Source organism: Liolophura sinensis, chromosome 13, assembly GCF_032854445.1.
Source record: "Liolophura sinensis isolate JHLJ2023 chromosome 13, CUHK_Ljap_v2, whole genome shotgun sequence".
Classification (NCBI taxonomy): Eukaryota; Metazoa; Mollusca; class Polyplacophora; order Chitonida; family Chitonidae; genus Liolophura; species Liolophura sinensis.
The window spans coordinates 19,043,854-19,065,391 of NC_088307.1; the positions used below are offsets into that span (position 1 = coordinate 19,043,854).

The following is a 21,538-nucleotide window of genomic DNA, read 5'->3' on the forward strand; positions in this document are numbered from 1 at the left end:
TTTACCCCCAAGTCAAACTGAAGGGAATTGGACTACATCAGCTTTTGAACATCTTCTCGACTACGCTTACACATCAAAGTAAGTCATTCCATGAACGTTATCAATTTTTTTTTCCTATCTATATACAAAATTACACTATAAAAATTTAATTTTGTACACTATAAAACTTGTTTATACTTTTTATTATTTTTTTTTAGGAGGTAAGTACATATACTCATATTTTTTTCTTTAAATTGTTCAAGATATATGCTCTTTATCAGATTTATATTATTTCTTTGGTTTAAAATTACAAGTAACATTTCCTTGATAATGTCTAATTAGTAAATGTAAAGATCGATTTGATTGTGTACATTGCATAGAATATATTAATTAGTATTTAAAAATTTTTTTGTATAGTGAACATATGTTATATCTGGTATGCTCCTTAAGACAGGCATTGAGACTTTATAGCTAAAGTGTGCTTGTTTGAAAACATGATTCTTCGGTGGCATTCGCATTTGGAAGATCATTCTTGTTTGTCTGGTTTGGGAGACGGGAAATTTTGGTAGCCATTGGTATACTATGGGATCTGAGATAGGTTTTATTTCATTCAGTATTCAAAAGTACCCTAAATGATCTGAACTTTCGTCCATAAATAACTTGCTCATTTTTCCTGATTGTGAGAGTTCTGTTACTTTTAGAAAGGTGTTCAGAGGTTTGCTTGGAACATGGGATGATTCTCTCACTGTTAAGTTGTTAGCTTCAGCACCAAAAATGCGATTTTGCAACATTTAATCGCCTCTGAAAATGCACTTTTGTGGGCGAAATATTAAGTCATTTAGGGTTATTAAAATGATGTTATTACTGTTGTGGTAATTAAAACATTCAGCTATTTAGTGTTGCTTGGCTTGTCTTCATTGGCACACTTTTGTTTGGAGATTATAGATCGATCTTCTTCACAGTATTCAGACTCCTCCCTGGCTGAGGATAACAAGTCCAGGGGACAATTCCACAAAGCAGTTTCTGACTTAAGTCAAAATTTCAATTCTCTTTACGATGCTTAGTTTTTTGGTACTGGAAGTTGAAATATGGACACGTTTGTCTAACAATAACATTGATGAGATGGACAAAATTTTTATTTCTAAAGCCAAAAAAGTAAGCTTTTTAAGATTGTATTTCAAATTTTGACTCAGAAATGGCTTTGTGGAATCGCCCCCTGATGGCTGTTTGCTACATTGTCATTGACTTTGAGACTACATGCACATGGTCGTGGCATTTATCAAGCGAAGGCAAGCATCCTAATTGTTAATGATTTATCGTTTGAGTGTCAAAAGTAGGTAAAATCCCAGTTGAAGCATCTTGATTGTTAGGGATATGGCCTTTGTTACTTAACAGGTTGAAAGTAGGTAAAATCTCAGTTGAAGCCTTTTCAATGTTAAGGATGCAGCCTTTTCATTGTTAAGCATAAAGCCTTTTCATATTGTTAAGGATGAAGGCTTTATTGCTTAACTGTGAAAAGTATGTGAAACCCTTCGGAAGCCATGCATTTGTTTCATGAAAGCAGATTTTGATTGAAATTTTTACTAAAAATACTTATTTTTCTTAAATTTAACTTTTTCGTAAATTTTACTCAAATAGGCATGCTGGCATGTCGTTGTGGTATGTAAAGGCAAATTCAAAATTTGAAACTTCTCAGATACATGTAAATTGTAACAAGTAACAGCTCTGTTAAACTGACGAGACTTTAGTCAAAAACTGCTTTGTGACATTCAAAGAATCTGGCAGTGTATTTTGTGACTGAAATTGGAATAAAAGGGTTTTGTTGTACAGGTGTATCGTTGCGTGTTTGGTGAGATGCAAGATGTGCTGAAGTCGAATTTGGGGAAAAAGCATTTCACATGCGATTCCATTTGTAGTCACATTTGTTGATTTGGAGTTCAAATGTATTAAGAGAAAAATTACAAAATGTAGGTGTTTTCAGGGAGCTTGTTATACAATTGATCATCTCATTGCTTACATGGCATCTCTGCTTAGATGATCAAACTCTTAAGCTCGGAGTACTTGTGACCTTAAGATGCAGCTCAATTCAACCCGATTTGGCGTGAGATATATAGATCAGTCTCAAAGGCGTATCACCTCAGGCGACTGGGAACATTCTCAGTACGACCATTTGTGTCATATCTTAAGCTCTTGTGCATACTCAGCTTCAAAGAATGGTGTGCAAATGTCAAAGTTTTGTGTGCAAATGTCAAAGGATGGTGTGCAAATGTGAAATTGTGGTGTGCAAATGTCAAAGGATGGTGTGCAAATGTCAAATTGTGGTGAGCAAATATCAGTGGTGTACAAATGTCAAAGGATGGTGTGCAAATGTCAAAGTGCGGATATGGAAATATGAAGACAGGCTGTGGATGTTTCCAATGTGATGACATTAAGACTTAAGTTAATTAAGTATTCAATGGTGAGCTATGTTAGCTTTTCACCAGTTCTTGGATATGTAAATGTGTTTCTATGTGTCTTAATATGGTAATTAAGGTAAAGTGGCAATTTGTTGGTTTATGTGTGTGTAAGTATTTTTGGGTGAGGAAACAGAAGTAAGAGTTAAAGGTAAACAGAATTGATGCTGATTGACAGTGGAGGTAGGGTCCCCTGGGTTAAACCCAACAGCCTTCGTCATGCTTGAATAAATGTACCACACCTAAAATCAGCCTAGGCTTGGCATAGCCTGGGCTTGCCCTATCTCTCACATCAGCCAATCAAAGTCGATTCTGTATCCCTTTAAGCAAAGTATAGACCTCATTTTCCTGGATGTGTAAATGTGGGAGTTTCTAGGAGTCTACAATAGTAATTAAGTGAGTGTATGCGGCGTCTACAAATATATGTGTAACTGTTGGACGGGTGGTGACATGAGCTAACACTAGCGCGGCATGTAGTGTATCAAACTAATTGTACGGTGTTTTAGTGAGGTGAAGGAGTGACCAATGCCTTAGGGCACACTCTCTGTGGGGGGCTCGCTATATGATCACTGTGTATTAACTCTAGGTTAGAAGTGCCGGCTGCCGAAGTGACCGGCGTCTACCAAGCCGCGATCAAACTGAGGATCGGTGAGGTGACAGAGGCGTGTGCTCATTTCCTGGCTCAAAACCTCACGCCTGCCAACTGCCTAGGTAGTGTCGATTGACCGCTCGGTCTTTCCCTCTCAGCAACAACAGCACCATCAACTGTCAAGTTGTCGAAGAAACATTTTTCACGCCTCCTATGCCATATCTGTAATGACCTTTACGTGTTGTAGATGTAGTTGTCTCCCCTTCGTAATTGTCTCCCCTTGTGTAGATTTTCAGTGCCTTGATGAGTTGAGTTTTTGTGGAAATGTGTTTTTCTGAAATTATTTACAAGGCATTTGATGTACCCGAGTAGATTTATAAAAAAAAAACTTTATACAATGTTGTATGTTGACAATAGTTTACCATTTGAAAAAATTCCAAATTAATTTTAGGTTCTGTGTTGACAATAGTTTACCATTTGTCAAAAATCTAAATTAATTTTCTTGCTCCATAAAATGGAATTGATTTGACATTCATCTTGATGGTTTGATTTGCAAAGAAATTGTTGCCTTGCCTTTGGATACATGGTATGGCATGGGAGAGCGACTATTTTGAATGATGAATGTTGGGTTACGGCATAGCGTTTCTCATACATAAAAATTATCCCCTAAACATTCATCCAGCTCTATAATGTTAATAATTTTATATATGTTTTCTTTCACCAGGATTATCAAATAAAACTCCATTTAATTCTCCAATATTCATACCGATAAAAAACCTCTTGGCATTTCTTGCATATTATTATGGATTTTCGAACTTTTGGGAAAACTGCATTTTAACGCTCCAGTTCGAATTGTTTTACTTGCATGAATTACATTTAAGCTTTATGTTGCACTGTTATTGGAGTAAATGTTGAAGAATTAAGGAGTACATTATTTAACCAATAGCACAACCTTATAATCTTTTATGGACAAATCCTTACAATAATTTAAATTGGCACTAATTTCAGTTTTGATTCTCTTAGTTCAGTTACTTTGAAATAACATCCTTCAGAGTTAAATTAATTTGAAACAAAGTCAGTACTCTTTTTCACTTTTAAAGAAAATTTTCACTCATTCAGTTTTGATTCCTGTGTTCAGCTACATTCAGAGTACATTCTCCCGAGTTAAATTAATTTGAAACCAAATCAGTTGTTTTCTGCTTTCTGCGAAGCACTAATTTATCACTGTTTTGTCAGTCAGATGTGTAAAGAGCTTAATTGCAGTGGAAAATTTAATATGTTACACAAAAATCAAACATAAAATTCATTTTCATCATGCGTATATTAAGGAATAACATTATTTTTAAATTCATTTTTCCAATTGTTTTTATCTGAACAATTGAACTAATTTTCTCGATAAGACTCGGAGAACTGCATGTGTATTCACCTGAATTTTTTCATGTGCATGTCCATACTAAGCATGTTTTCAATTTTACTCAGGTATGCATGTGTTAAAACTCCCTTTTTAGTATATTTATATATTATTCCCTGTCTTTTTCTATTCTTACTTCCCCAGACACTCCTGCATTTATTTCTATTTTTTAAAACCCCACTATTTGCCCAAAAAATTTTTTTGGCTACCCTTTCTTGTTGACTTCACTGCATGTGTGCATGCTTTAATATTCTTAAGGATCGGGAGGTTCATTCTAATGTAATCTTTGAATGCCTTTGTTTTTCCTGGAATATTTTTACTTTCTTTGCTTTCAATTGGCCTGACATGGAGCAGTGTAATGCATTTGTGTTGCACTAACGCAAAATGATAGAAGCCCAGATTTTATAGATAGTCTTGATCACTATAGGCATTATTTTGGTTTTCTTGAGCAGTGCTAACTTGTTCACTAATGCGCACCTCCCCCCCCACCCCCATCCCCAACCATATTAACTCTCAAGCTCGCACAATGCAACATGAGCCTGGAATTTTTCAAAACTTTCAGTTTGTTCAAAATGTGCCCACCTTGTCTCCAATACTCACCCCAGCATCATGATGATTGTATTACGTGTGACATTCCAAATTGTCCCTCTGTTATTTTTTTTTGAGACAAATTTTTACTATTATCTTGGAAGCACACGGCTGTCATTCCAAATATTTGTGCTATTTTTTCCCCCTCGCCCCAGAAAGAAATTTCACAACCTAAAGATTTTTTGCTTTATTTCTGAAATTGTTTTTACCCTTTCCAAAGGAGTAGAAGTTTCTTTTAACCCCACCAAGAAGTCGTTTTTTTTTTTTTTTTTCCCTTGAAGTATTTTTTCCACTTCTTGAAGGATAACCCAAAATTCTTAAAAATCTGCAGTTTCCCGGGCATGCACTATCATCTGTTACTATCTTTTGCTCTTCTCTTTCCTTGAAGGTTGGAGTTTTTAATTTCTCTCAGACTTCACCACCAGTTCATGGGCTTGCATTCATGTATGCATGTATGCAAACAGGAAATTTTTGAACTGTATGAAAAGTTTTTGAAATTAATAAACATGGTGAACGTGTTCTTGATTCCACTTGAGACTGTTTGAATTCTCTCAGACTTTACAACTTTATGAGCTTGCATGCATGCAGTCATTTTTGGAATGATTTTTTTTTAAAAGTTCAGACAGCAGATTTTTTTTTCTGAACAAAATTTAACGAACAAGGTGAACATTTTCTTGATATAAACAAGAAAGCTGTTGTTTTTTTTTTAGCAAGCGTGTTGATTACTTTCACATCCCCGCAAGGTCATCTTCAGTTGTTTAACTTTCAAATGTGATTTCAAAATCACACCTCCCCTTTGCCTACAAAACAACTAAAAATTTCTCTTTTAAATAAAAAGATAGCTGCTTTAAAAAAATTTGTAAGAAGTAAAAACCTTTAGTAGTTAGTAGCTAATTAAGTAGTTACTTGTTTTTATCTTTAAGGTATTCAGCGAAAATCTTTTATTTTTTTCACACCGCACTCTCCAGTTTTGAAATTTACCAATAGAAAATGTTAGATAAAATATCACTTGATAAATATAGTTAATGATAATAGTACAAAAATAATTTTTTAAACAACCCCCCTTAATTTGAATCCCCTTAATTTTTGTCATAGAGAAGAATTATTTTTTTTTTTGGAATTGACATACATTTATTTTTATTAATTATTAATTCATGCTTAGACTATTTTTCTTAAAATATCAAATTGATGAATTTTAATAGTAACCGAGGTCTAATTGATTTACTGAGAGTGTGCTGCAGAATAGTGTTAGATGTAGAAAGTTGTTTCGTGTTTTTAAAATTTTCTTATACCTAAGTGTTGAAATGATGAAAGATAAAATTTTGAGTTTGATAACGAATTATTGAATTTTTAAGTAATTTTCCCAAAGCTGAACTGTAGAATTCAATAGCACATGTATGAAATTTGATTTAAGAATTAAACCAATAGTTTAATTGTTCATAGATCATGTTGGTAACTTTAAAGTAAAAAAAAATTTTGTTGACCAGTATTTTTTCTTTATCTGTTTTTTTTCCCCCATATTTGTTTGAAATCGGGTGCTGATTTGCTCCTTTTGTTTCCAGAAACTCGACAGTTTTCAGAAGATGGTTTGAAACAGAAGGTGTATGACTACATTAGTAACAACTTTGACGACGTTGTGTCGGGCAATGCCTTCCACTCCCTCCCTCGAATGAATGTGGACATAGTGGGTAAGGACTTTTGTATTTGGATGTTTTTTTATTTTAATTCTGGCTTTCCTGTTGTTTTAAATTATTGACCTGAAGTCAGGTTTTTCTTATGTTCCATTGACCTGAGGTCAGGCTTTTCTGATTTTCCATTGACCTAAGGTGAGGCTTTTCTGATGTTCCATTGACCTGAGGTCAGGCTTTTCTGATGTTCCATTGATCCGAGGTCAGGCTTTTCTGATGTTCCTTTGACCCGAGGTCAGGCTTTTCTGATGTTCCTTTGACCCGAGGTCAGGCTTTTCTGATGTTCCTTTAACCCGAGGTCAGGCTTTTCTGATGTTCCTTTGACCCGAGGTTAGGCTTTTGTGGTATTCCATTGATGTGAAGTCAGGCTTTTGTGGTGTTCCATTGACCTTAAGTCAGGCTTTTTAACTTTTTCATCAACCTGAGACCTTTGTTTTGTGGTGTTATGCTGAACATAGATCTGGATTTGTTTATACTCTGTCTACAGTTCAGTCTGCACCATTCATGCCATTACCTGGGATGGTGATTTAGAAGGATTGACAAAAAAAAAGAAAAGAAAAGAAATAACCCTGTTGTGTTAGCTGAGTTGTTGGTGGGAATGCCTGTTTTTTCCCATCGAGTTTTGGGTGCATGTTGCTTTAGAATGAATTTTTATCATTCTGGAGCCTAAAATTACTGTCCAGACTGGGGTTCAAAAAAAAATTATGATGGGCCTAATGTTAAAACTCAGAAGCGGTAGATCCAGGGTCAATCATTTATCGAGTCACACCTAAGACCTTAAAAGAGGAACTTGTAACTTCCTCGCTTGGCGTTCAGCATAAAGGGGATAATGCAATGACTGGGTGACCTGTATCAGTATAATGGTTCAGGCAGACGTTAAACAACAAGTACTCACTCACTCATTCATTCGTCGAGAACACCAGGTAAAGATTTATGTTTGATTATATCTGTATCTGTGTTGACAGGGGCTGATGAAGACTTGCTCAGCATGAGTTCCAATGATGAACTGTTCAGACTTGTCCTGGAGTGGGCGAAAAACAACCTTAAATCAAAGACATTGGGGAAAATGACTGGCAACTCAGTTGGGGTAAGGTCATCATTCACACATATCACACAGGCCCCAATAGCACAGTTGGTAGAGCGTCCGCTTCGGGAGCGGTAGATCCAGGGTCAATACTGGGTCTGGGTCACACTTGAGACCTTAAAACAGGAAGTTGTAACTTATTTGCTTGGTGTTCAGTAAGAAAGGGATGGTGCAACGACTGGTTGACCCGTATCAGTATAATGTATCTCAGAAGGGACGGCTTACTTGCCTTCGGTAAGGCGTCTCTGTGAAGCAGCACTAGATAAAAGAGCGGTGGAAATCAGTCCTACAACAAGGAGGCACATTACATGCACTCTAAGGATTCCTTCGTCGTCATATGAGGCACTCACACACTCACACATATTGCTAACAATTTCTGTTTAGTATAGCTGTGTTTTATGATAGTCTGATTGGTTATAGTTGGAAACAAACTTTATGACTGTAAAACCAATTTTATAATACGCTAATACTCTTGATCGGCCAAAGAACAGCGTTGTCCTCTTGTTCTTTATGCTGTTGAATCATATTCCCATTAAAAAAATTACGCTGTGAAGAAATATAACGATGTTTTGGTCTTTCTTGACATGCTGTAATTCTTCAACCTTTTTACATGTTGGTAAGGTGTTTATTTAAGTATGTTCTGAAGGAATTACTCTGTGTACAATGATGAAATTGTACTTCGTGTGAAGCCCTGAAACTGGCCAATCCGACCAGTGTAATTTTGTCTGTAAGATCAAATTACAAATGCGCATAAATTGCGCTGAAATTTGCTCTTTCATATGTGAAACAGTTGAGGGAATAGGATAGCAAGCATTTTTGTAATGACTTACGTCACCATGGATTTTTGTCAAATTAAGTTTGTGTTTGAAGCAATCTTCGATTTGTTGTCAACTTCACATAAGCCTGTCCTTTAAAAATGTGGTGAAGATCTGGTTTACAGTATCGGTGGTACAGTCAGAGTTGTTGTTTTAAATTATATTATAATATCTTTATTTATTGAAGGGAGCATGGTCAATTTACAGTAAAAGTGTTCTTCCCCAAGGCCTTCACAGAGAAAACAATATATAGGATTCATTCATATATATAAAAGGCAACACATGTCCTAACCAGCAGGAGAAGCAGGATAGTGGAAGACGGGCCATTACCAACCCCTTTCTGCCACTCCCCCCTCCCATTCCCTGCTCAAACCACCCTACACACATAAACAAACCAAGTGTAGGAGAGTGACCCTTTTCAAGACTGTGCAAGGGTTTTTCATTGGCAGCAGACCACATTTAAATTTTTTTTTTCAAAGCAAAACAATATTAGGCAATTACCAAAGGAGAGAAAACCAGACCAAAAAAAAACAAACAAATACATGAAAGTAAACATAAAGTCAGCTACTAAACCTGAATTAATCAGTAAAGTAGTATTCCAGAAATGTTCTAAAAATATTTTTAAAATTCTACATCACTTATCAACAAAATAAATAGCAAATGATCGTCAAGTACCTAGCCACTCATTTGGTGACGCCATTTTGCCATGTTACAGTTATCTAGAGTGACGTCACAAAACCGAGGAGCTCTCCTGTATCATGGGTATTAAACAATGTGACAATGAGAAAATACAAAATAAAAACGCCTGATACCCAACCATGGGGATGTCAGCTCTGTTCCGTGTTCAAAGGGCCGATTTTTCTTGTAGTTTGGTTTTGGTTAGGGTGATGTTTGATCACACAAGCGTCCTGTTTTATAGCAGTCCTGACAAGTTACTGCTGCCTCCTGCCCAACATGTACGCATCTTGACACAAGCAGCTGTTGTCAATTCCCTGCTGAAAAATGTGTGGCTCAAAATGCATCAGTTTAACACTTAAGCTAACCGTATGATCCAAATTATCGCATCGATATCTGTCTATCCACTGTAGAAACCACATTGACAATGTTTTTTATGTGACAGCAAGTTGTCACGTGACCCTTTCAGAGCTAGTGATTGGCCAAATTCGTATGGGCTTCTACAACATGGCTACTCGGAGTGAATTGTCCGTCAGAGCCATATCCCCAATGCTGAAATTTATCTTCTCGGCTTTCAAAACTTCATAGAATTTTTAACATATTTTTCTGTGATAACTGTGTCCTGTATCATTTTCTCTATGTATAAATAGTGGCAGACTTGGTGTTCACTATAAATATGTTAAATGAATGGCAGGTGTCTGTCCGTCTGTGTGTTACAGAAATACATGTTGTATCTCAATGCTGACAATGTACTTACGGACTGCAGTCAGCTAACGGAATCTGATGCCCTCGACAGCTGTCAGATTGTACAGGACTACAAGAAAGTGTTCCGTAAGACAAGCGTAAGTGTTCTGTAAGACAACCATAAGTGTTCCATAAGACAGCAGTAAGTGTTCCGTAAGACAACAGTAAGTGCTCTGTAAGACAACAGTACTTGTTCCGTAAGACAACAGTAAGTGCTCCGTAAGACAACCGTAAGTGTTCCGTAAGACAACAGTAAGTGTTCGTAGGACAACCGTAAGTGTTCCATAAGACAACAGTAACTGTTTCCTGAGACAAAAGTAAGTATCTGTGATCTTAAAAGAAAAGACGAAGGATATATTAAGACATTTAAGAAGATGGGTGGAGACATTTTTTTTTTCTTCCAACATGGTAACTCTTTAAATGAGCTTTTAAATTGAAATCTTACTTGGTCGTGTTAGAACAAACATACACGCAATGTCAAGCCAGCGCACATGACTGAAAGGCAAACAGTGTTTACACAACATCAGCTGAGACCACTGTGTTGTCATTATAAATCTACTTCATGTTTCATTGGTTAAAATTAATAACACAGAGGCTTTCAATTTTTTTCAGTGTATGCAATACAGCACTTTGAATTGCAATAGCTCGGTCATGTAATATGAAAATAAAAAAGATATATACTCCCTAAACTTTCCGTGGGATATTTTCAGGATGCATTTGCACACCTTACTGAAATCAGTAGAACTTGGAGAAATGTGCAACGTCATCATGTCCAGTCGTCTACTAGAACTAAAATATTGCGTTTCATATTAGGATTTTGTAGATTTCATTGTTATGGTTTATTTTGTTTTTTTTTGTTAATCACTTGGACTGTTTTCTGGTATTGCAGGGAAATCAGTCAAAACCGATGGGAAGTGTTCCGCGTTCTCCAAATATTAAAAGATTCAGTATCCCTTTGGAAGCCGCATCCATCAAGGATAGCGAGTGGAAGGTGGTGGCCACATCTCAGAAGTCTGGTAAGTCGAAGTTCAGTTTGGCGTAAATGCGTGAAGATGTTTTATTCCGAAAGAATGAATGAATAATCTCAGTTTAGCAGTATTACCATCAAAATGTAGGATGACAGCTTTGGTGGCCTAATGTTTTGAAGTCGAGAGACCTTGGATCAAAAAAACTTTCAAAAATACTTTAAAAAATGGTACTTGTTGCTTCCTTGCTTGGTGTTCAGCACTGAGAGGTAAGAGCAAGGAAACAGTGTCAGTATAATGTGACTTTGTGGGGTGTCATGCCTGGTGTTTTCAGCAGGATACTTCAGTGACAGCAGCACTTTCAAGGCATAGACTGGTCTCACCACAAGAAAACACATTACTCTATTACTTCTAATTTTTGGGGACACCTGGTCTGCTCATTTTATCCAATTTATATGTAATTCTCGCAGGAATATTGAGTTTTCTTTTTTCTCACAGGGTTAAGCCATCTAATTTACAACATACTCATATCTTTACTTTTCCAAAATGCTGGTAAAGAAATGTAATATTCTATTTTCAACACTGCTAATATCTTTCTCAAATTTTAGAAGACTTAGGATATATGTCCACATACCAAATGGCTCCTCCTTGTCTTAAAAAAAAAATTAAAAAAATAAAAAACCATTTTAACTTTCTTGAACAACAGATCACCTGTAAAATCCTTCAGGTACATATTCAGGTACATATGATGGATATTTGTCACTTAGATAATGTTTTCATATGAATATTCATATTCAGCCCTGTTTTTCATATGAATATTCATATTCAGCCCTGTTTTTATAACATTTCAGATCAGATGTATTCAGCCTTGGTTGTGCTTGATGACAAAATGATGACAATGACAATCAGATTTGTCAAAGATCTGACAAGTGAACAACCAGAAAAGCCTGAGTCGCCAAAAGCAGAGTGCCCGCCCAATCTGAGGAAGAAGTTTGAAGGGCGTCAAGCTTCTCTTGTCCCCCTGGAAAGAATGAGCTGTGCCCGCTGCACAATGGGAGTGTTGGTGGTACAGGGCAAGCTCATTGTCTGTGGTAGGTTGGATTTATAGGAAATATATATATGACTTAAATAAAATTAATAATCTTGTTTGGATGAAAATGGGAATTTTTTCATTTATTTATTGCTATCATGGTAGTAAACTGAAATGCTGTAGATTGAAATATTTATCTAAGACATCAGACTGAAACCTGGATGAATACGTAATTATAAAGTGGGTGCATTTGATCCCCATACCATGTGATCTGTCCCTCCGTTTTTGTGGTTGTTACCTGAGCTGCCAGATGACAGATTAACAAATGCGTTTTTCTGGCATGGAAATTTTCCTGTAGTTGGCGGATTACAGACTGTTTTTGTATAAATGTGAAAAAAAAAAAAAAGAGCAAAAAGCTGACGATGTCTTAAGAAGAGGTGATTGCTAATGTAATTTGGAGGTAGAGGAAGGTGTTTTTAGTCTTTCTTTAAAAAAACTTTTTTTTGAGAAACAGAATCTTCAGAATCTTTTCAATTCTCAAGAATTAAAATCCTCTCTGCCAAAATAGACATCCATCCCCTGATTTGTGATTGGGTGTTGTTGATCAGGTGGTTACGACCGTGGCGAGTGTATGGACACGGTGGAGACCTATGACATGGAGACCAATCATTGGAAGCCGCTGCCCAACATGAGGACTCAGAGAGGCCGATTCGATGTTGCTGAGCTACATGGCAAACTTTATGCCTGTGGAGGGTCGAACGGGAGCGTTGAGCTGTCATCTGTCGAGTGTTTTGACTTTGAGGAACAGAAGTGGTCTTACGTTGCGAGCTTGAGAGATGTCCGATCCAATTGTGGTAGGTGCTCAGAAAAGTGTTCCATAAAAAATGCAAAAAAACAATATGAGAGAAAGTCATTGCTACTGTAGTTCTTGAACCTTTTCACATGTTTGTAAAGAGTTCCTTTAAGTATATTCTGAGGTCATTATTCTATGTAGACCGAACCAGCCTGTGTTGTTTTGTCACTGAAATCGAATTAAAAATGTGCATAAACTGAATTGAAAGTTGCTCTTTTACGTGCAAAAGGGTTGGGGAATTGGGGAAAACCAGTAATATGGCATTTTGTGTTGTGTTGTTTAGCAAAACTTCTGGAACCAATTGTTGAAATGTGCATCAAAATTAATAAAGGTTTAAATCTTGATACCTCATCCCAACACTCATCCCAACGCGTGCAAAGCAAATGGCACTTTATTCTGGACTGTAGTTAAAAGTAGAATTAAGTACATGTACATTTTTTTTAGCAACTCGGCTCTATCACTGGAATATATTATAATTGTTGAACAATTTGAATTTTAAAATGAAATTGGCGCCCATGTACCCTGCAAGTGTTGATTCCATTTGTTCAAGCCCCAGAAGGGTTAAGCTTGCATCAGTTGCCTCCTCCAAACACCCACCAAATAAATAAACTCCTCAGAAATATAAGTAAAACGGAAATCAATTTATAGGAATTTTGACAAAGTTTTTGTTATTTTGTGAATGTTTTCTGTTTCTTTTTCTCCCTTGCGTTATTCTGTACATATTTTGTTAAGAGGTGCAACTTTGGGATAAGGGGAGATAATTTGAGAATTTTAATCCATTTGTTGATTGTGGTACATGCATACTTCCTTTGCTTCCTTGAACAAGTGTTTAGTTGAACTGCCTAATAATACACATATGTAGTTGACCTAAAAGTTGGCACTTGACTCAAATTTTGTCATTTTGACCTGTTATGAGAGTTCAGTTGATATCTGAAACATGTTTTGAAGTGTGTTCAGAATATAGGAGGATATCCTACTGGGGAAATTCAAGATTAAGCTCCAAATGTAATATTTTATTAAATTTATTTGCTTCTAAAAATGATACTTTGGAGGGCAGTTTTTATGTAGGGCAAAAAATGTAATAATTGTTTTTTTTGGTGGGTTGAATTGGGAATGCCTGATTTCAGGGGTGGCTGCTCTGAACGGGAAGCTGTACTGTGTCGGAGGTCGCACTGCCGTGTCTCCAGTGAACACATGTGAAGTGTACAACCCTGAGGAAAACAAATGGTCCAATATAGCATGTATGAATTTCCGTGAGTACATTAACTTCGGGGAAAGTAACCGTGATAACTTTATGTGATAAAGTGATAAAGTATGTTGGGAATTTTCTGAATATACAGTTTTTCGTCCCAAAAAAATATTCTCGATTGTTACCTCATGTAATATTCTTTCAAAACTTTCAAGTTTTTCGATCACTGGAAAAACTAAAGTTCAAAAGACTCAACAAATTTGACCAGACGGTAGACATTCTGTCTTCAGAAAAGGTTGTTTGAAATTACAAATCATTTCAAAACAGTATTTTGTGCGCTAGAAGAAGGCAAAGTTTTTGGAAATATTTTTTCATAACACAGCTAATTTTGCTTTGTTGTTGTTGTACCTAGGTCGTTCCCAAGCCTCTGTGTGTGCGTTTAACGGTCACCTAGTGGCTGCAGGGGGAAGCGACTCTTGGCATTGTCACAATACTGTGGAGATGTATGACCCTGCCACGGACGCCTGGGAACTAATGGCTCCACTGAACACAGCACGCCGTGGCGCCGGCATCGGAGTCCTTAATGGTGAGTTTGAAAAAGAGGGTACCCTAGTTCCTCAGCCTTCTCAAATGTGAAAAGGCAACTTGAATAAACACCTTGGAAACATGCAGAGAGGTTGAAAATTATGTTATATCATGAAATAATGGCCAGTTTCTTATTTTCTCATGGTATTTCAATCAAGTAAATGAAGACATTATCAAACTTATGTAAGATTTGTTTTCATCAACAATGTATAGCATCATGTAAAGACCATGTTGTCCGATGATTGTGTATGATAGGAGACACTGATATGGTCATTGGTAACTGATCTGAATGTTATTAAATCACAGGCCAGTCTGACCGGTGGTCTGGTGCTTCAGCTTGTTTAACTCCACTGGCCGCAGTGTCCAAACCAACCGACCAGTGTAAACTTTGAGTCCTTAAAAAAGGCCGAATGATTTTGATTTAATCAAGGGCTACAGATCATTTGAGCCTTCCTAGTTCGATTTTGGCATCATCTGGGTTGATAATATTAAAGTGTTTCAATCTGTACACTTGGCCATTTTGGAAATTGCTGCCATCAGCATTTTGTTGTACATGTTTATAAGATTTACAAAGATGCAGAAAATCTTTTTTTTACGATTGTAATTTGTTTTCCATCATGAAATGACGCTTGAGAAGGATATGTGCATTTGTCTGTACAAGCAGCATACGTTTGGATAGCGGATTTGATCTCTGTACTTTTTATCTTTTGTTTCTTTTTTTTTGTTGTTATGAAGAATATCCTAGTGCTGGAATGATTATGGAAGTAAATCTTAACGAGATATTGTTGATCTTCTGTTGTTAAAGATCCCTGTTAGTGAGAGACAGAATAATTGCTTGGGCGAATATAAACTGAATGCGACAGAACTTGTATTGAAGGGGAAAAGTATTTTGGAAAAGTGGAATATCTGAAAGGTTATAAATTGCATGGCTCAGTTGGTTAGTGCGCTAGCGCAGCGTTATGACCCAGGAGCCTCTCACCAATGCGGTCGCTGTGAGTTCAAGTCTAGCTCGTGCTGGCTTCCTCTCTGGCCGTAAGTGGGAAGGTCTGCCAGCAACCTGTTTCCTCCCATTATAATGCTGGCCGCCGCCGTAGTATAAGTGAAATATTCTTGAGTACGGCATAATACACAAATCAAATAAATAAATAAATGAATAGTATTTAAAAAATAAATAAATAATAAGTAAATTAATTGCATGATTACAGGTAAGCTGTACGTTGTTGGTGGCAATGATGGTTCACATTCGTTGGCATCTGTGGAAATTTACCATCAGGACAACGAATGCTGGACGATGGGCCCCGCCTTGACAACACCTCGAGCAAATGTTGGACTGGCCGTGCTCGGAAAAAATCTGATGGCAGTCGGTGGGTTTTCTGGCAAACATTTCCTCAGCACGATTGAATATCTCAACGAAGACGAGGATAGTGAATGGTGCACGTTTGTTCCCGCACAGTCACAGGTCATCACAGAAAAGGTTCGCGAGAAAAGATTGTCGGACGAGCTCGAAGGGAAGACAACAGAGAACGGCACAAATGGTGTGAATGGCGTAGAAAATGGATCGAATGGAGCATGTGAAAATGGAGAAGTCTGTTCAAATGGTGTGAATGGCCAACAAAAGCACGTTTCTGCAAATGGGTTGGTTGCAGCTCAGTAAAGCACCACAAAAGAAATCGAAACAACGGTCACATTGTCAAAATTGTGACCTATAGGGTATTGTGTTACCTCCCTTTGGAAGGTGGAAAAAGTCCCCTGTCAAACCTTTGTGCTCACTTTCATTGAAAACTTTACATCACTTCCTATTGAGGGAATTCTGGGATATTAGTTTTGTAGATTTTGACATGGGTGAATTTTGAACTTTAAAAAAAGTTTGAAAAGTTTTTCCTTGTGTGTGTTTGTATCAATGTGAATTTTATCGTGTTTTATATCTTTTGAAAACATCATCATACACTGAACTCAATCGATTATAGGTAACAAGAGGTTATTAAAATCAATTGAATTAGTGAAGTAGTTTACTGGAGATGCTAATTGTTAAATTGCAATGACATAGAACAGTAAAGTTGGTGTAGTTGTACATGAAGAATTTATTTTATGCACACTTTCCATTGTTAAAATTCTATGTCTGGCTTTTCCTGTGCTGTGTTTTGTTTTTAAAGATCTGGTACATTTAAACATCTCTACTTCAGTTTTTGTTTTTAAAAGAAAATGAAATAGCCAAGATTTTGTGTCTTGGTTCCTGTATTTTAATTTGTAATGACCCTTGTACTTGTATTTTCCCCGAGTGTGCTTACATGTAGTTTTTCAGGCTGTTTTTTGTGTCTTAGTAACATAATTTTGTGTGTTTAGTTTTTCAGGTTCATTGAATTTCAGTGTTTTTTTTTTTTTTTTTGTTTATTGTCATATATTGCAAGGTCATGAAGTATTTATCGCAATTTTTCAAACTATTTCAATCTGTCTTGTCACATAAAATCCTGGATGTTTTAATATGAAAATGGGTGATGATAAGCTGTGAGTACAAATGAATCCTTCAAAGCAAACTACGTTACTGATTATTGTTTTTTTGACATACGCATTGAGTTTTGTTTTCAACAAAGAAGCGCAGCCATCCAAGGCATCTGATTGTGATTTCACAAAGTGATTTTTAGTTCAAGTCAAAATTCGAAATGTGGTTTCAGCACTTGTTGTGAAGATGTGAATTGTAGATGAGGAGAACTTATCAACAAATTTGTCAAAATTTAAGCCGCTGCTCCATAGGGAAATTAAGATTTTATAGTTTTACTTGACTGATAAAATCACTTTGCAGAATCTGCTGCTGTTCACCCAGTTATGATTTTGGTGATCCCTTAATGATCTCTTTAGGTAGAATTTTCATTACATTATAGTGCTTTAAACCAACCATCAGGTCAGTACGTAAACTTCTAGAAGTGCACAGAAACAAAGCTGACAGGCTGTTGTGTGAGGTTGAACAGATTAAAACTAAACAGTGGGGTTCGCCAGCCTTCTACAAATGGAAGCAAATCTTGTAACTGATAAAACAGCAGTGCCCTCTATCTGTTTGAATAACAGTGTCAGCTTTTATTATTCATGATTACTGGTGATGGTATTGAAATTTGTGGTGTTGTTATTTAAGTAGGTATAGGGCACTACTGTTTTATCCGTTACAAGATTTTCTTCCTTTTGCAATGGGCTGGCGGACTCCATTGAATTTTTCATTTGCTGGGCAAGTTTTGTGCGGGGATAATCCAAGTACCGGTTGGCCAGGCCCGCATATTTAATGATCAGTGTCTGTGACATGACATTCCAGTGAGTCTGCACTATGAGGAAACACCTATCTGATATAACTGTAATAACATTGAAGATGACCAAACCCTAATGCCAGCAAGCTAAAGAACAGACTCCAAAGACTAAGCTAAAGTAGTGGTACAGTTCATTGATTTGCTGTGTAGTCAAGTGTTTCAAAAACGATAGCTAGACATCAACCAATCAGCTGCCTGCTCAGAAAGCCAATCAACATTGATTTTGCTTCTGCTGATTTTGTTGGGGTTTTTTTGTTATTGGTTAATATCTGTCCATTATTTCTTTGTGATGTCAACTTCCTTGGAAATGTGAACGTTTGACTCAAACCAACCAAAAAGTTTAAGTTCAGGAAATGCACCTCATTGATTCCATAAGAATAGTTAAAACAGTTGGGCATGCTCTGCTTACAGTTATGTGTTGGGCGAAAGGTCACATGGGTTAAAAGGGCAGGCAAGTATTAAGCGAGGTGTAGAGGGGCAGAAAAGGTGAAATTAGTCCCGATATAAGAAGTTTTATTTAATGTTTTACAGGTGGAAATGAATTATGGGAGTTGAAAAGATTCAGCTGCAGATTTTGTGGAAAGTCGTGTTTCAATGAAAGTCACGTCACTTGACCAAATTCTCAACTGTAGGACTCCCTTAAGATTATGCTTTATAGGTATTAAATGAATTTTAAGTGTGGGAGAAAACATTTTGGTCCCCATAGTAACATTGTCCAGTATTGGAGATTTTACAGTCCCATTTCTGGTGAACTGCAAGGGTAAGCTGAAAACTTTTCAGCCCGAGGTATTTTACAGAAAAATTGGCAGGACATGGTGATGTGTCTTGTATGATTACTCAGAGAGTGTAATGATCTTAATGACTTGTGACTTCCTTGATATATCCATAATGAGATTCTTAATTAAGAATCAACATACAGAGTGGATAGGATGACTCTTAGTACCTCAGGCTGGGAACTTTTCGGTCTTCGCCTTTACACGTACCGTCTTACATTGTACAAGAGAACTGTTCTTTTTTTTTAGTTTTACATGGAAATGAATTATAATTTACATGATGGATCTCTGAGAGTATTTTGACACAATTTAAATGGAAAGATATGTTTGTGTTTTTTTCTCAATTGTCAAGAGTTTCAAGAACAAGCGTTTTCAACGTTGTACATGTACTGGTTTGTAAATTTATGTCACAAGGCGAAGAAGGCCGCCCTGTAAGATTTAATTTGAATTGTTGGTGATGAGTGATAAAAGAGAAATAAAAGTTTGTGTTTTTAATAAACCTCTACAGAAGGAACACCACAGTGAGGCATCGATTCTGAACTTAAGCCGCAAAAAGCATGCTTTTTTTTATGCTGCAAACGTGTATCTCTTGGGTAATGCGATGTCTTTTCCTCCTAGAGACTGTCCATTGCAAAGAAATGTTGGTAATTGATAGAGTGTGAGTAGCTTTTAATTCTGTGGTCTTAGCGCTTGAAAGAGTAGACAGTATCTTATTAACACTTGTAGGACTAAATACATTTCTATCATTAAGTATTGCAAGAGAGATTAGTATTAATTTTTCAGTTTTTTTTTGGTCTCCTCGAATAAAGTAGATTAAGAAATTGTTTCCAAGATAACTGTCTGGAGCTGAGTCCTCAACACCACATCTCGTTGGTGTCAAAATTTGAAATACAGTTTAAGAACTTAGTTTGGGCTCTGGACATTACATTTTTTATATCATCAATATAGTCAAGACAAATGGATCAAACTTTCAACTTCCAATACCAAACACGCAAGAGGTTGTAAATTTTGACTAGAGTGAGAAATGGCTTTTTGGAATCGGCCCCAGAGCCCTGATGTTTGGGGATTCATCTGTGTTGGTGACTATTATACTATTGATTTTCTATGGGGTATTTGTCTGCAAGATGTATTTCTCTTTTTATCATCTTTCAAAGTTTGTCTCTACACAATATAGCTGCATTAATGCCAAAGCGGCATTGTCCTGCTTCTTGACATTTTTAAGTTGTTTTGCCTCTCTTCCGATGACCTGTGAGGTTGTCTTATTTTTTTTTTCTTGCATCAAACAGATGTGCATGAAGTCTTTACCCTTCTCAGTTTACTTCTATCATTCCCCTGATATCCGAACGGTTGTGCACATTTGGTATCTTTTAGATTGTTTTCCTTTCATCTGATTGTCTAATACTGACATAAATTTGCATGTTCATTATGTTGCATCCTGGGAAATTACATAAGAACACGATTCCTCTTGATCCTTCTTCAAATCCTACATTTGTGACCATATTACACGAAGTCCTTGTTGATTTGTGGGGAAGGTGTGGTGATAGTGGGAAAAGGGAGGGGGGTGGGGGGGGGGTGTTCTTGACTGAAAAAATTCATAGAAGTGTGATTGTATATTTTCATAGATAGATTTTGATGGGGGTAGGGTTGTAAAGTGAGATATTTTTCCAGCAGTTCAAGAGAGAAATTACTACACTTGTATGAATGTGCTTCGCATTGCTCTCTCTCTCATTTTTGATTTTGTCATACTCAATTGGGGAACTGAAAGTCTTGTGACCCTGTATTAGCTTACTGGTCCCCTTTTGTTCTCTTGGGCCCACACTGTTGTGAACCTGCATTAGCTTACTGGTCCCCTTTTGTTCTCTTAGTCCCACGCTGTTGTCAGCCTACAAGGTTTTGCATGTGCTCTAGATAACACCTAGATATTAACGTACACAGGTTCTGCTAGCTTCCTAGTCCAAAATGATAATTTCTTACTTTAGAATTTCTTTTGATGTGAAAGATACCCATAGTATAAACATGGGAAATGTGAGATGAAGCAGTGATATTAGTATAGGTTTCAGATATTAAAGATCATTTGGTTTTTCATAGGTGAAATTCCATAGTTCAGTGCAGAACTTTGTCAACAGTGGAGGATTGAGTGTGATGGTTTTCAAAGAGATCTGTCTGGTTTACTCTTAGTAAAACTTGAAGTTCAGTGTAAAAACATGAATAAAATAACAGGTTATTTGCACAACTTAAGAACATCTTTTCAGGTGAGTCTTAAAGGCTATAGGTTTGTGTGTTTGTAGCCTTAGACAATCAGTTACCAAACGTTAGAACGACACCACTTACTGTTGAAGTGTTCACCACGATATTGAGGGCATGTGATATAAATGTAAAGAGAAGAAAACTCTGGGCTGATCTCAGTGACTGGATACGATGAAATTTGTTATTACCTGCAAGTGCGAAAACACGTTTTTTTGGGTCAAATAAAAATGTTAAACCATATGCTTGTGTTATCTGTCTTGTTCATTGTTTAATACAAATACAGCTTGTGGATGGCCATGGATTTCCCTCGGTTCCCACCCACCATAATGCTGGCCGCCGGCGTGTAAGTGAAATATTCTTCAATACAGCATAAAACACCAATCAAATAAATAAATAAATCAATACTTGGTCTGCTTGTCTCGTAAGCAGAGCGAGAGAGGAAAACCTTATCCTTCATTGCTAATGTTGACTTGGAACACCTTTTTTAGTGTTTACAAGTGGACTACGAATGTCGGATAATTGTGTAGCCCAGCCTTCTTAGCCCATCTCTCGCCAGTCAGAAACGTTTCTGCATTAA

At 36.7% G+C, this 21,538-nt stretch overlaps 1 protein-coding gene across 1 annotated transcript; it reads left to right on the plus strand.

Annotated features, from left to right (window-relative positions):
- Nucleotides 1-36: 36 nt before the first annotated feature.
- LOC135480500 (influenza virus NS1A-binding protein-like) lies at nucleotides 37-21,201 on the plus strand. Its single transcript, XM_064760347.1, has 10 exons — nucleotides 37-78; nucleotides 6,583-6,708; nucleotides 7,674-7,795; nucleotides 10,002-10,124; nucleotides 10,916-11,042; nucleotides 11,843-12,082; nucleotides 12,630-12,875; nucleotides 14,002-14,127; nucleotides 14,476-14,649; nucleotides 15,854-21,201. The coding sequence occupies exons 2-10, from the start codon at nucleotides 6,690-6,692 to the stop codon at nucleotides 16,300-16,302; spliced, it is 1,626 nt and encodes a 541-aa protein (XP_064616417.1). The 5' UTR covers nucleotides 37-78; nucleotides 6,583-6,689; the 3' UTR covers nucleotides 16,303-21,201.
- Nucleotides 21,202-21,538: the final 337 nt, after the last annotated feature.

What these genes read in the sequence shown, in the direction of transcription:
- LOC135480500 (XM_064760347.1), top strand. An exon ending in TGACTGGCAACTCAGTTGGG is followed by an intron (nt 7,796 to 10,001) that starts GTAAGGTCATCA and finishes TGTGTGTTACAG; the next exon opens with AAATACATGTTGTATCTCAA. An exon ending in AAGTGTTCCGTAAGACAAGC is followed by an intron (nt 10,125 to 10,915) that starts GTAAGTGTTCTG and finishes CTGGTATTGCAG; the next exon opens with GGAAATCAGTCAAAACCGAT.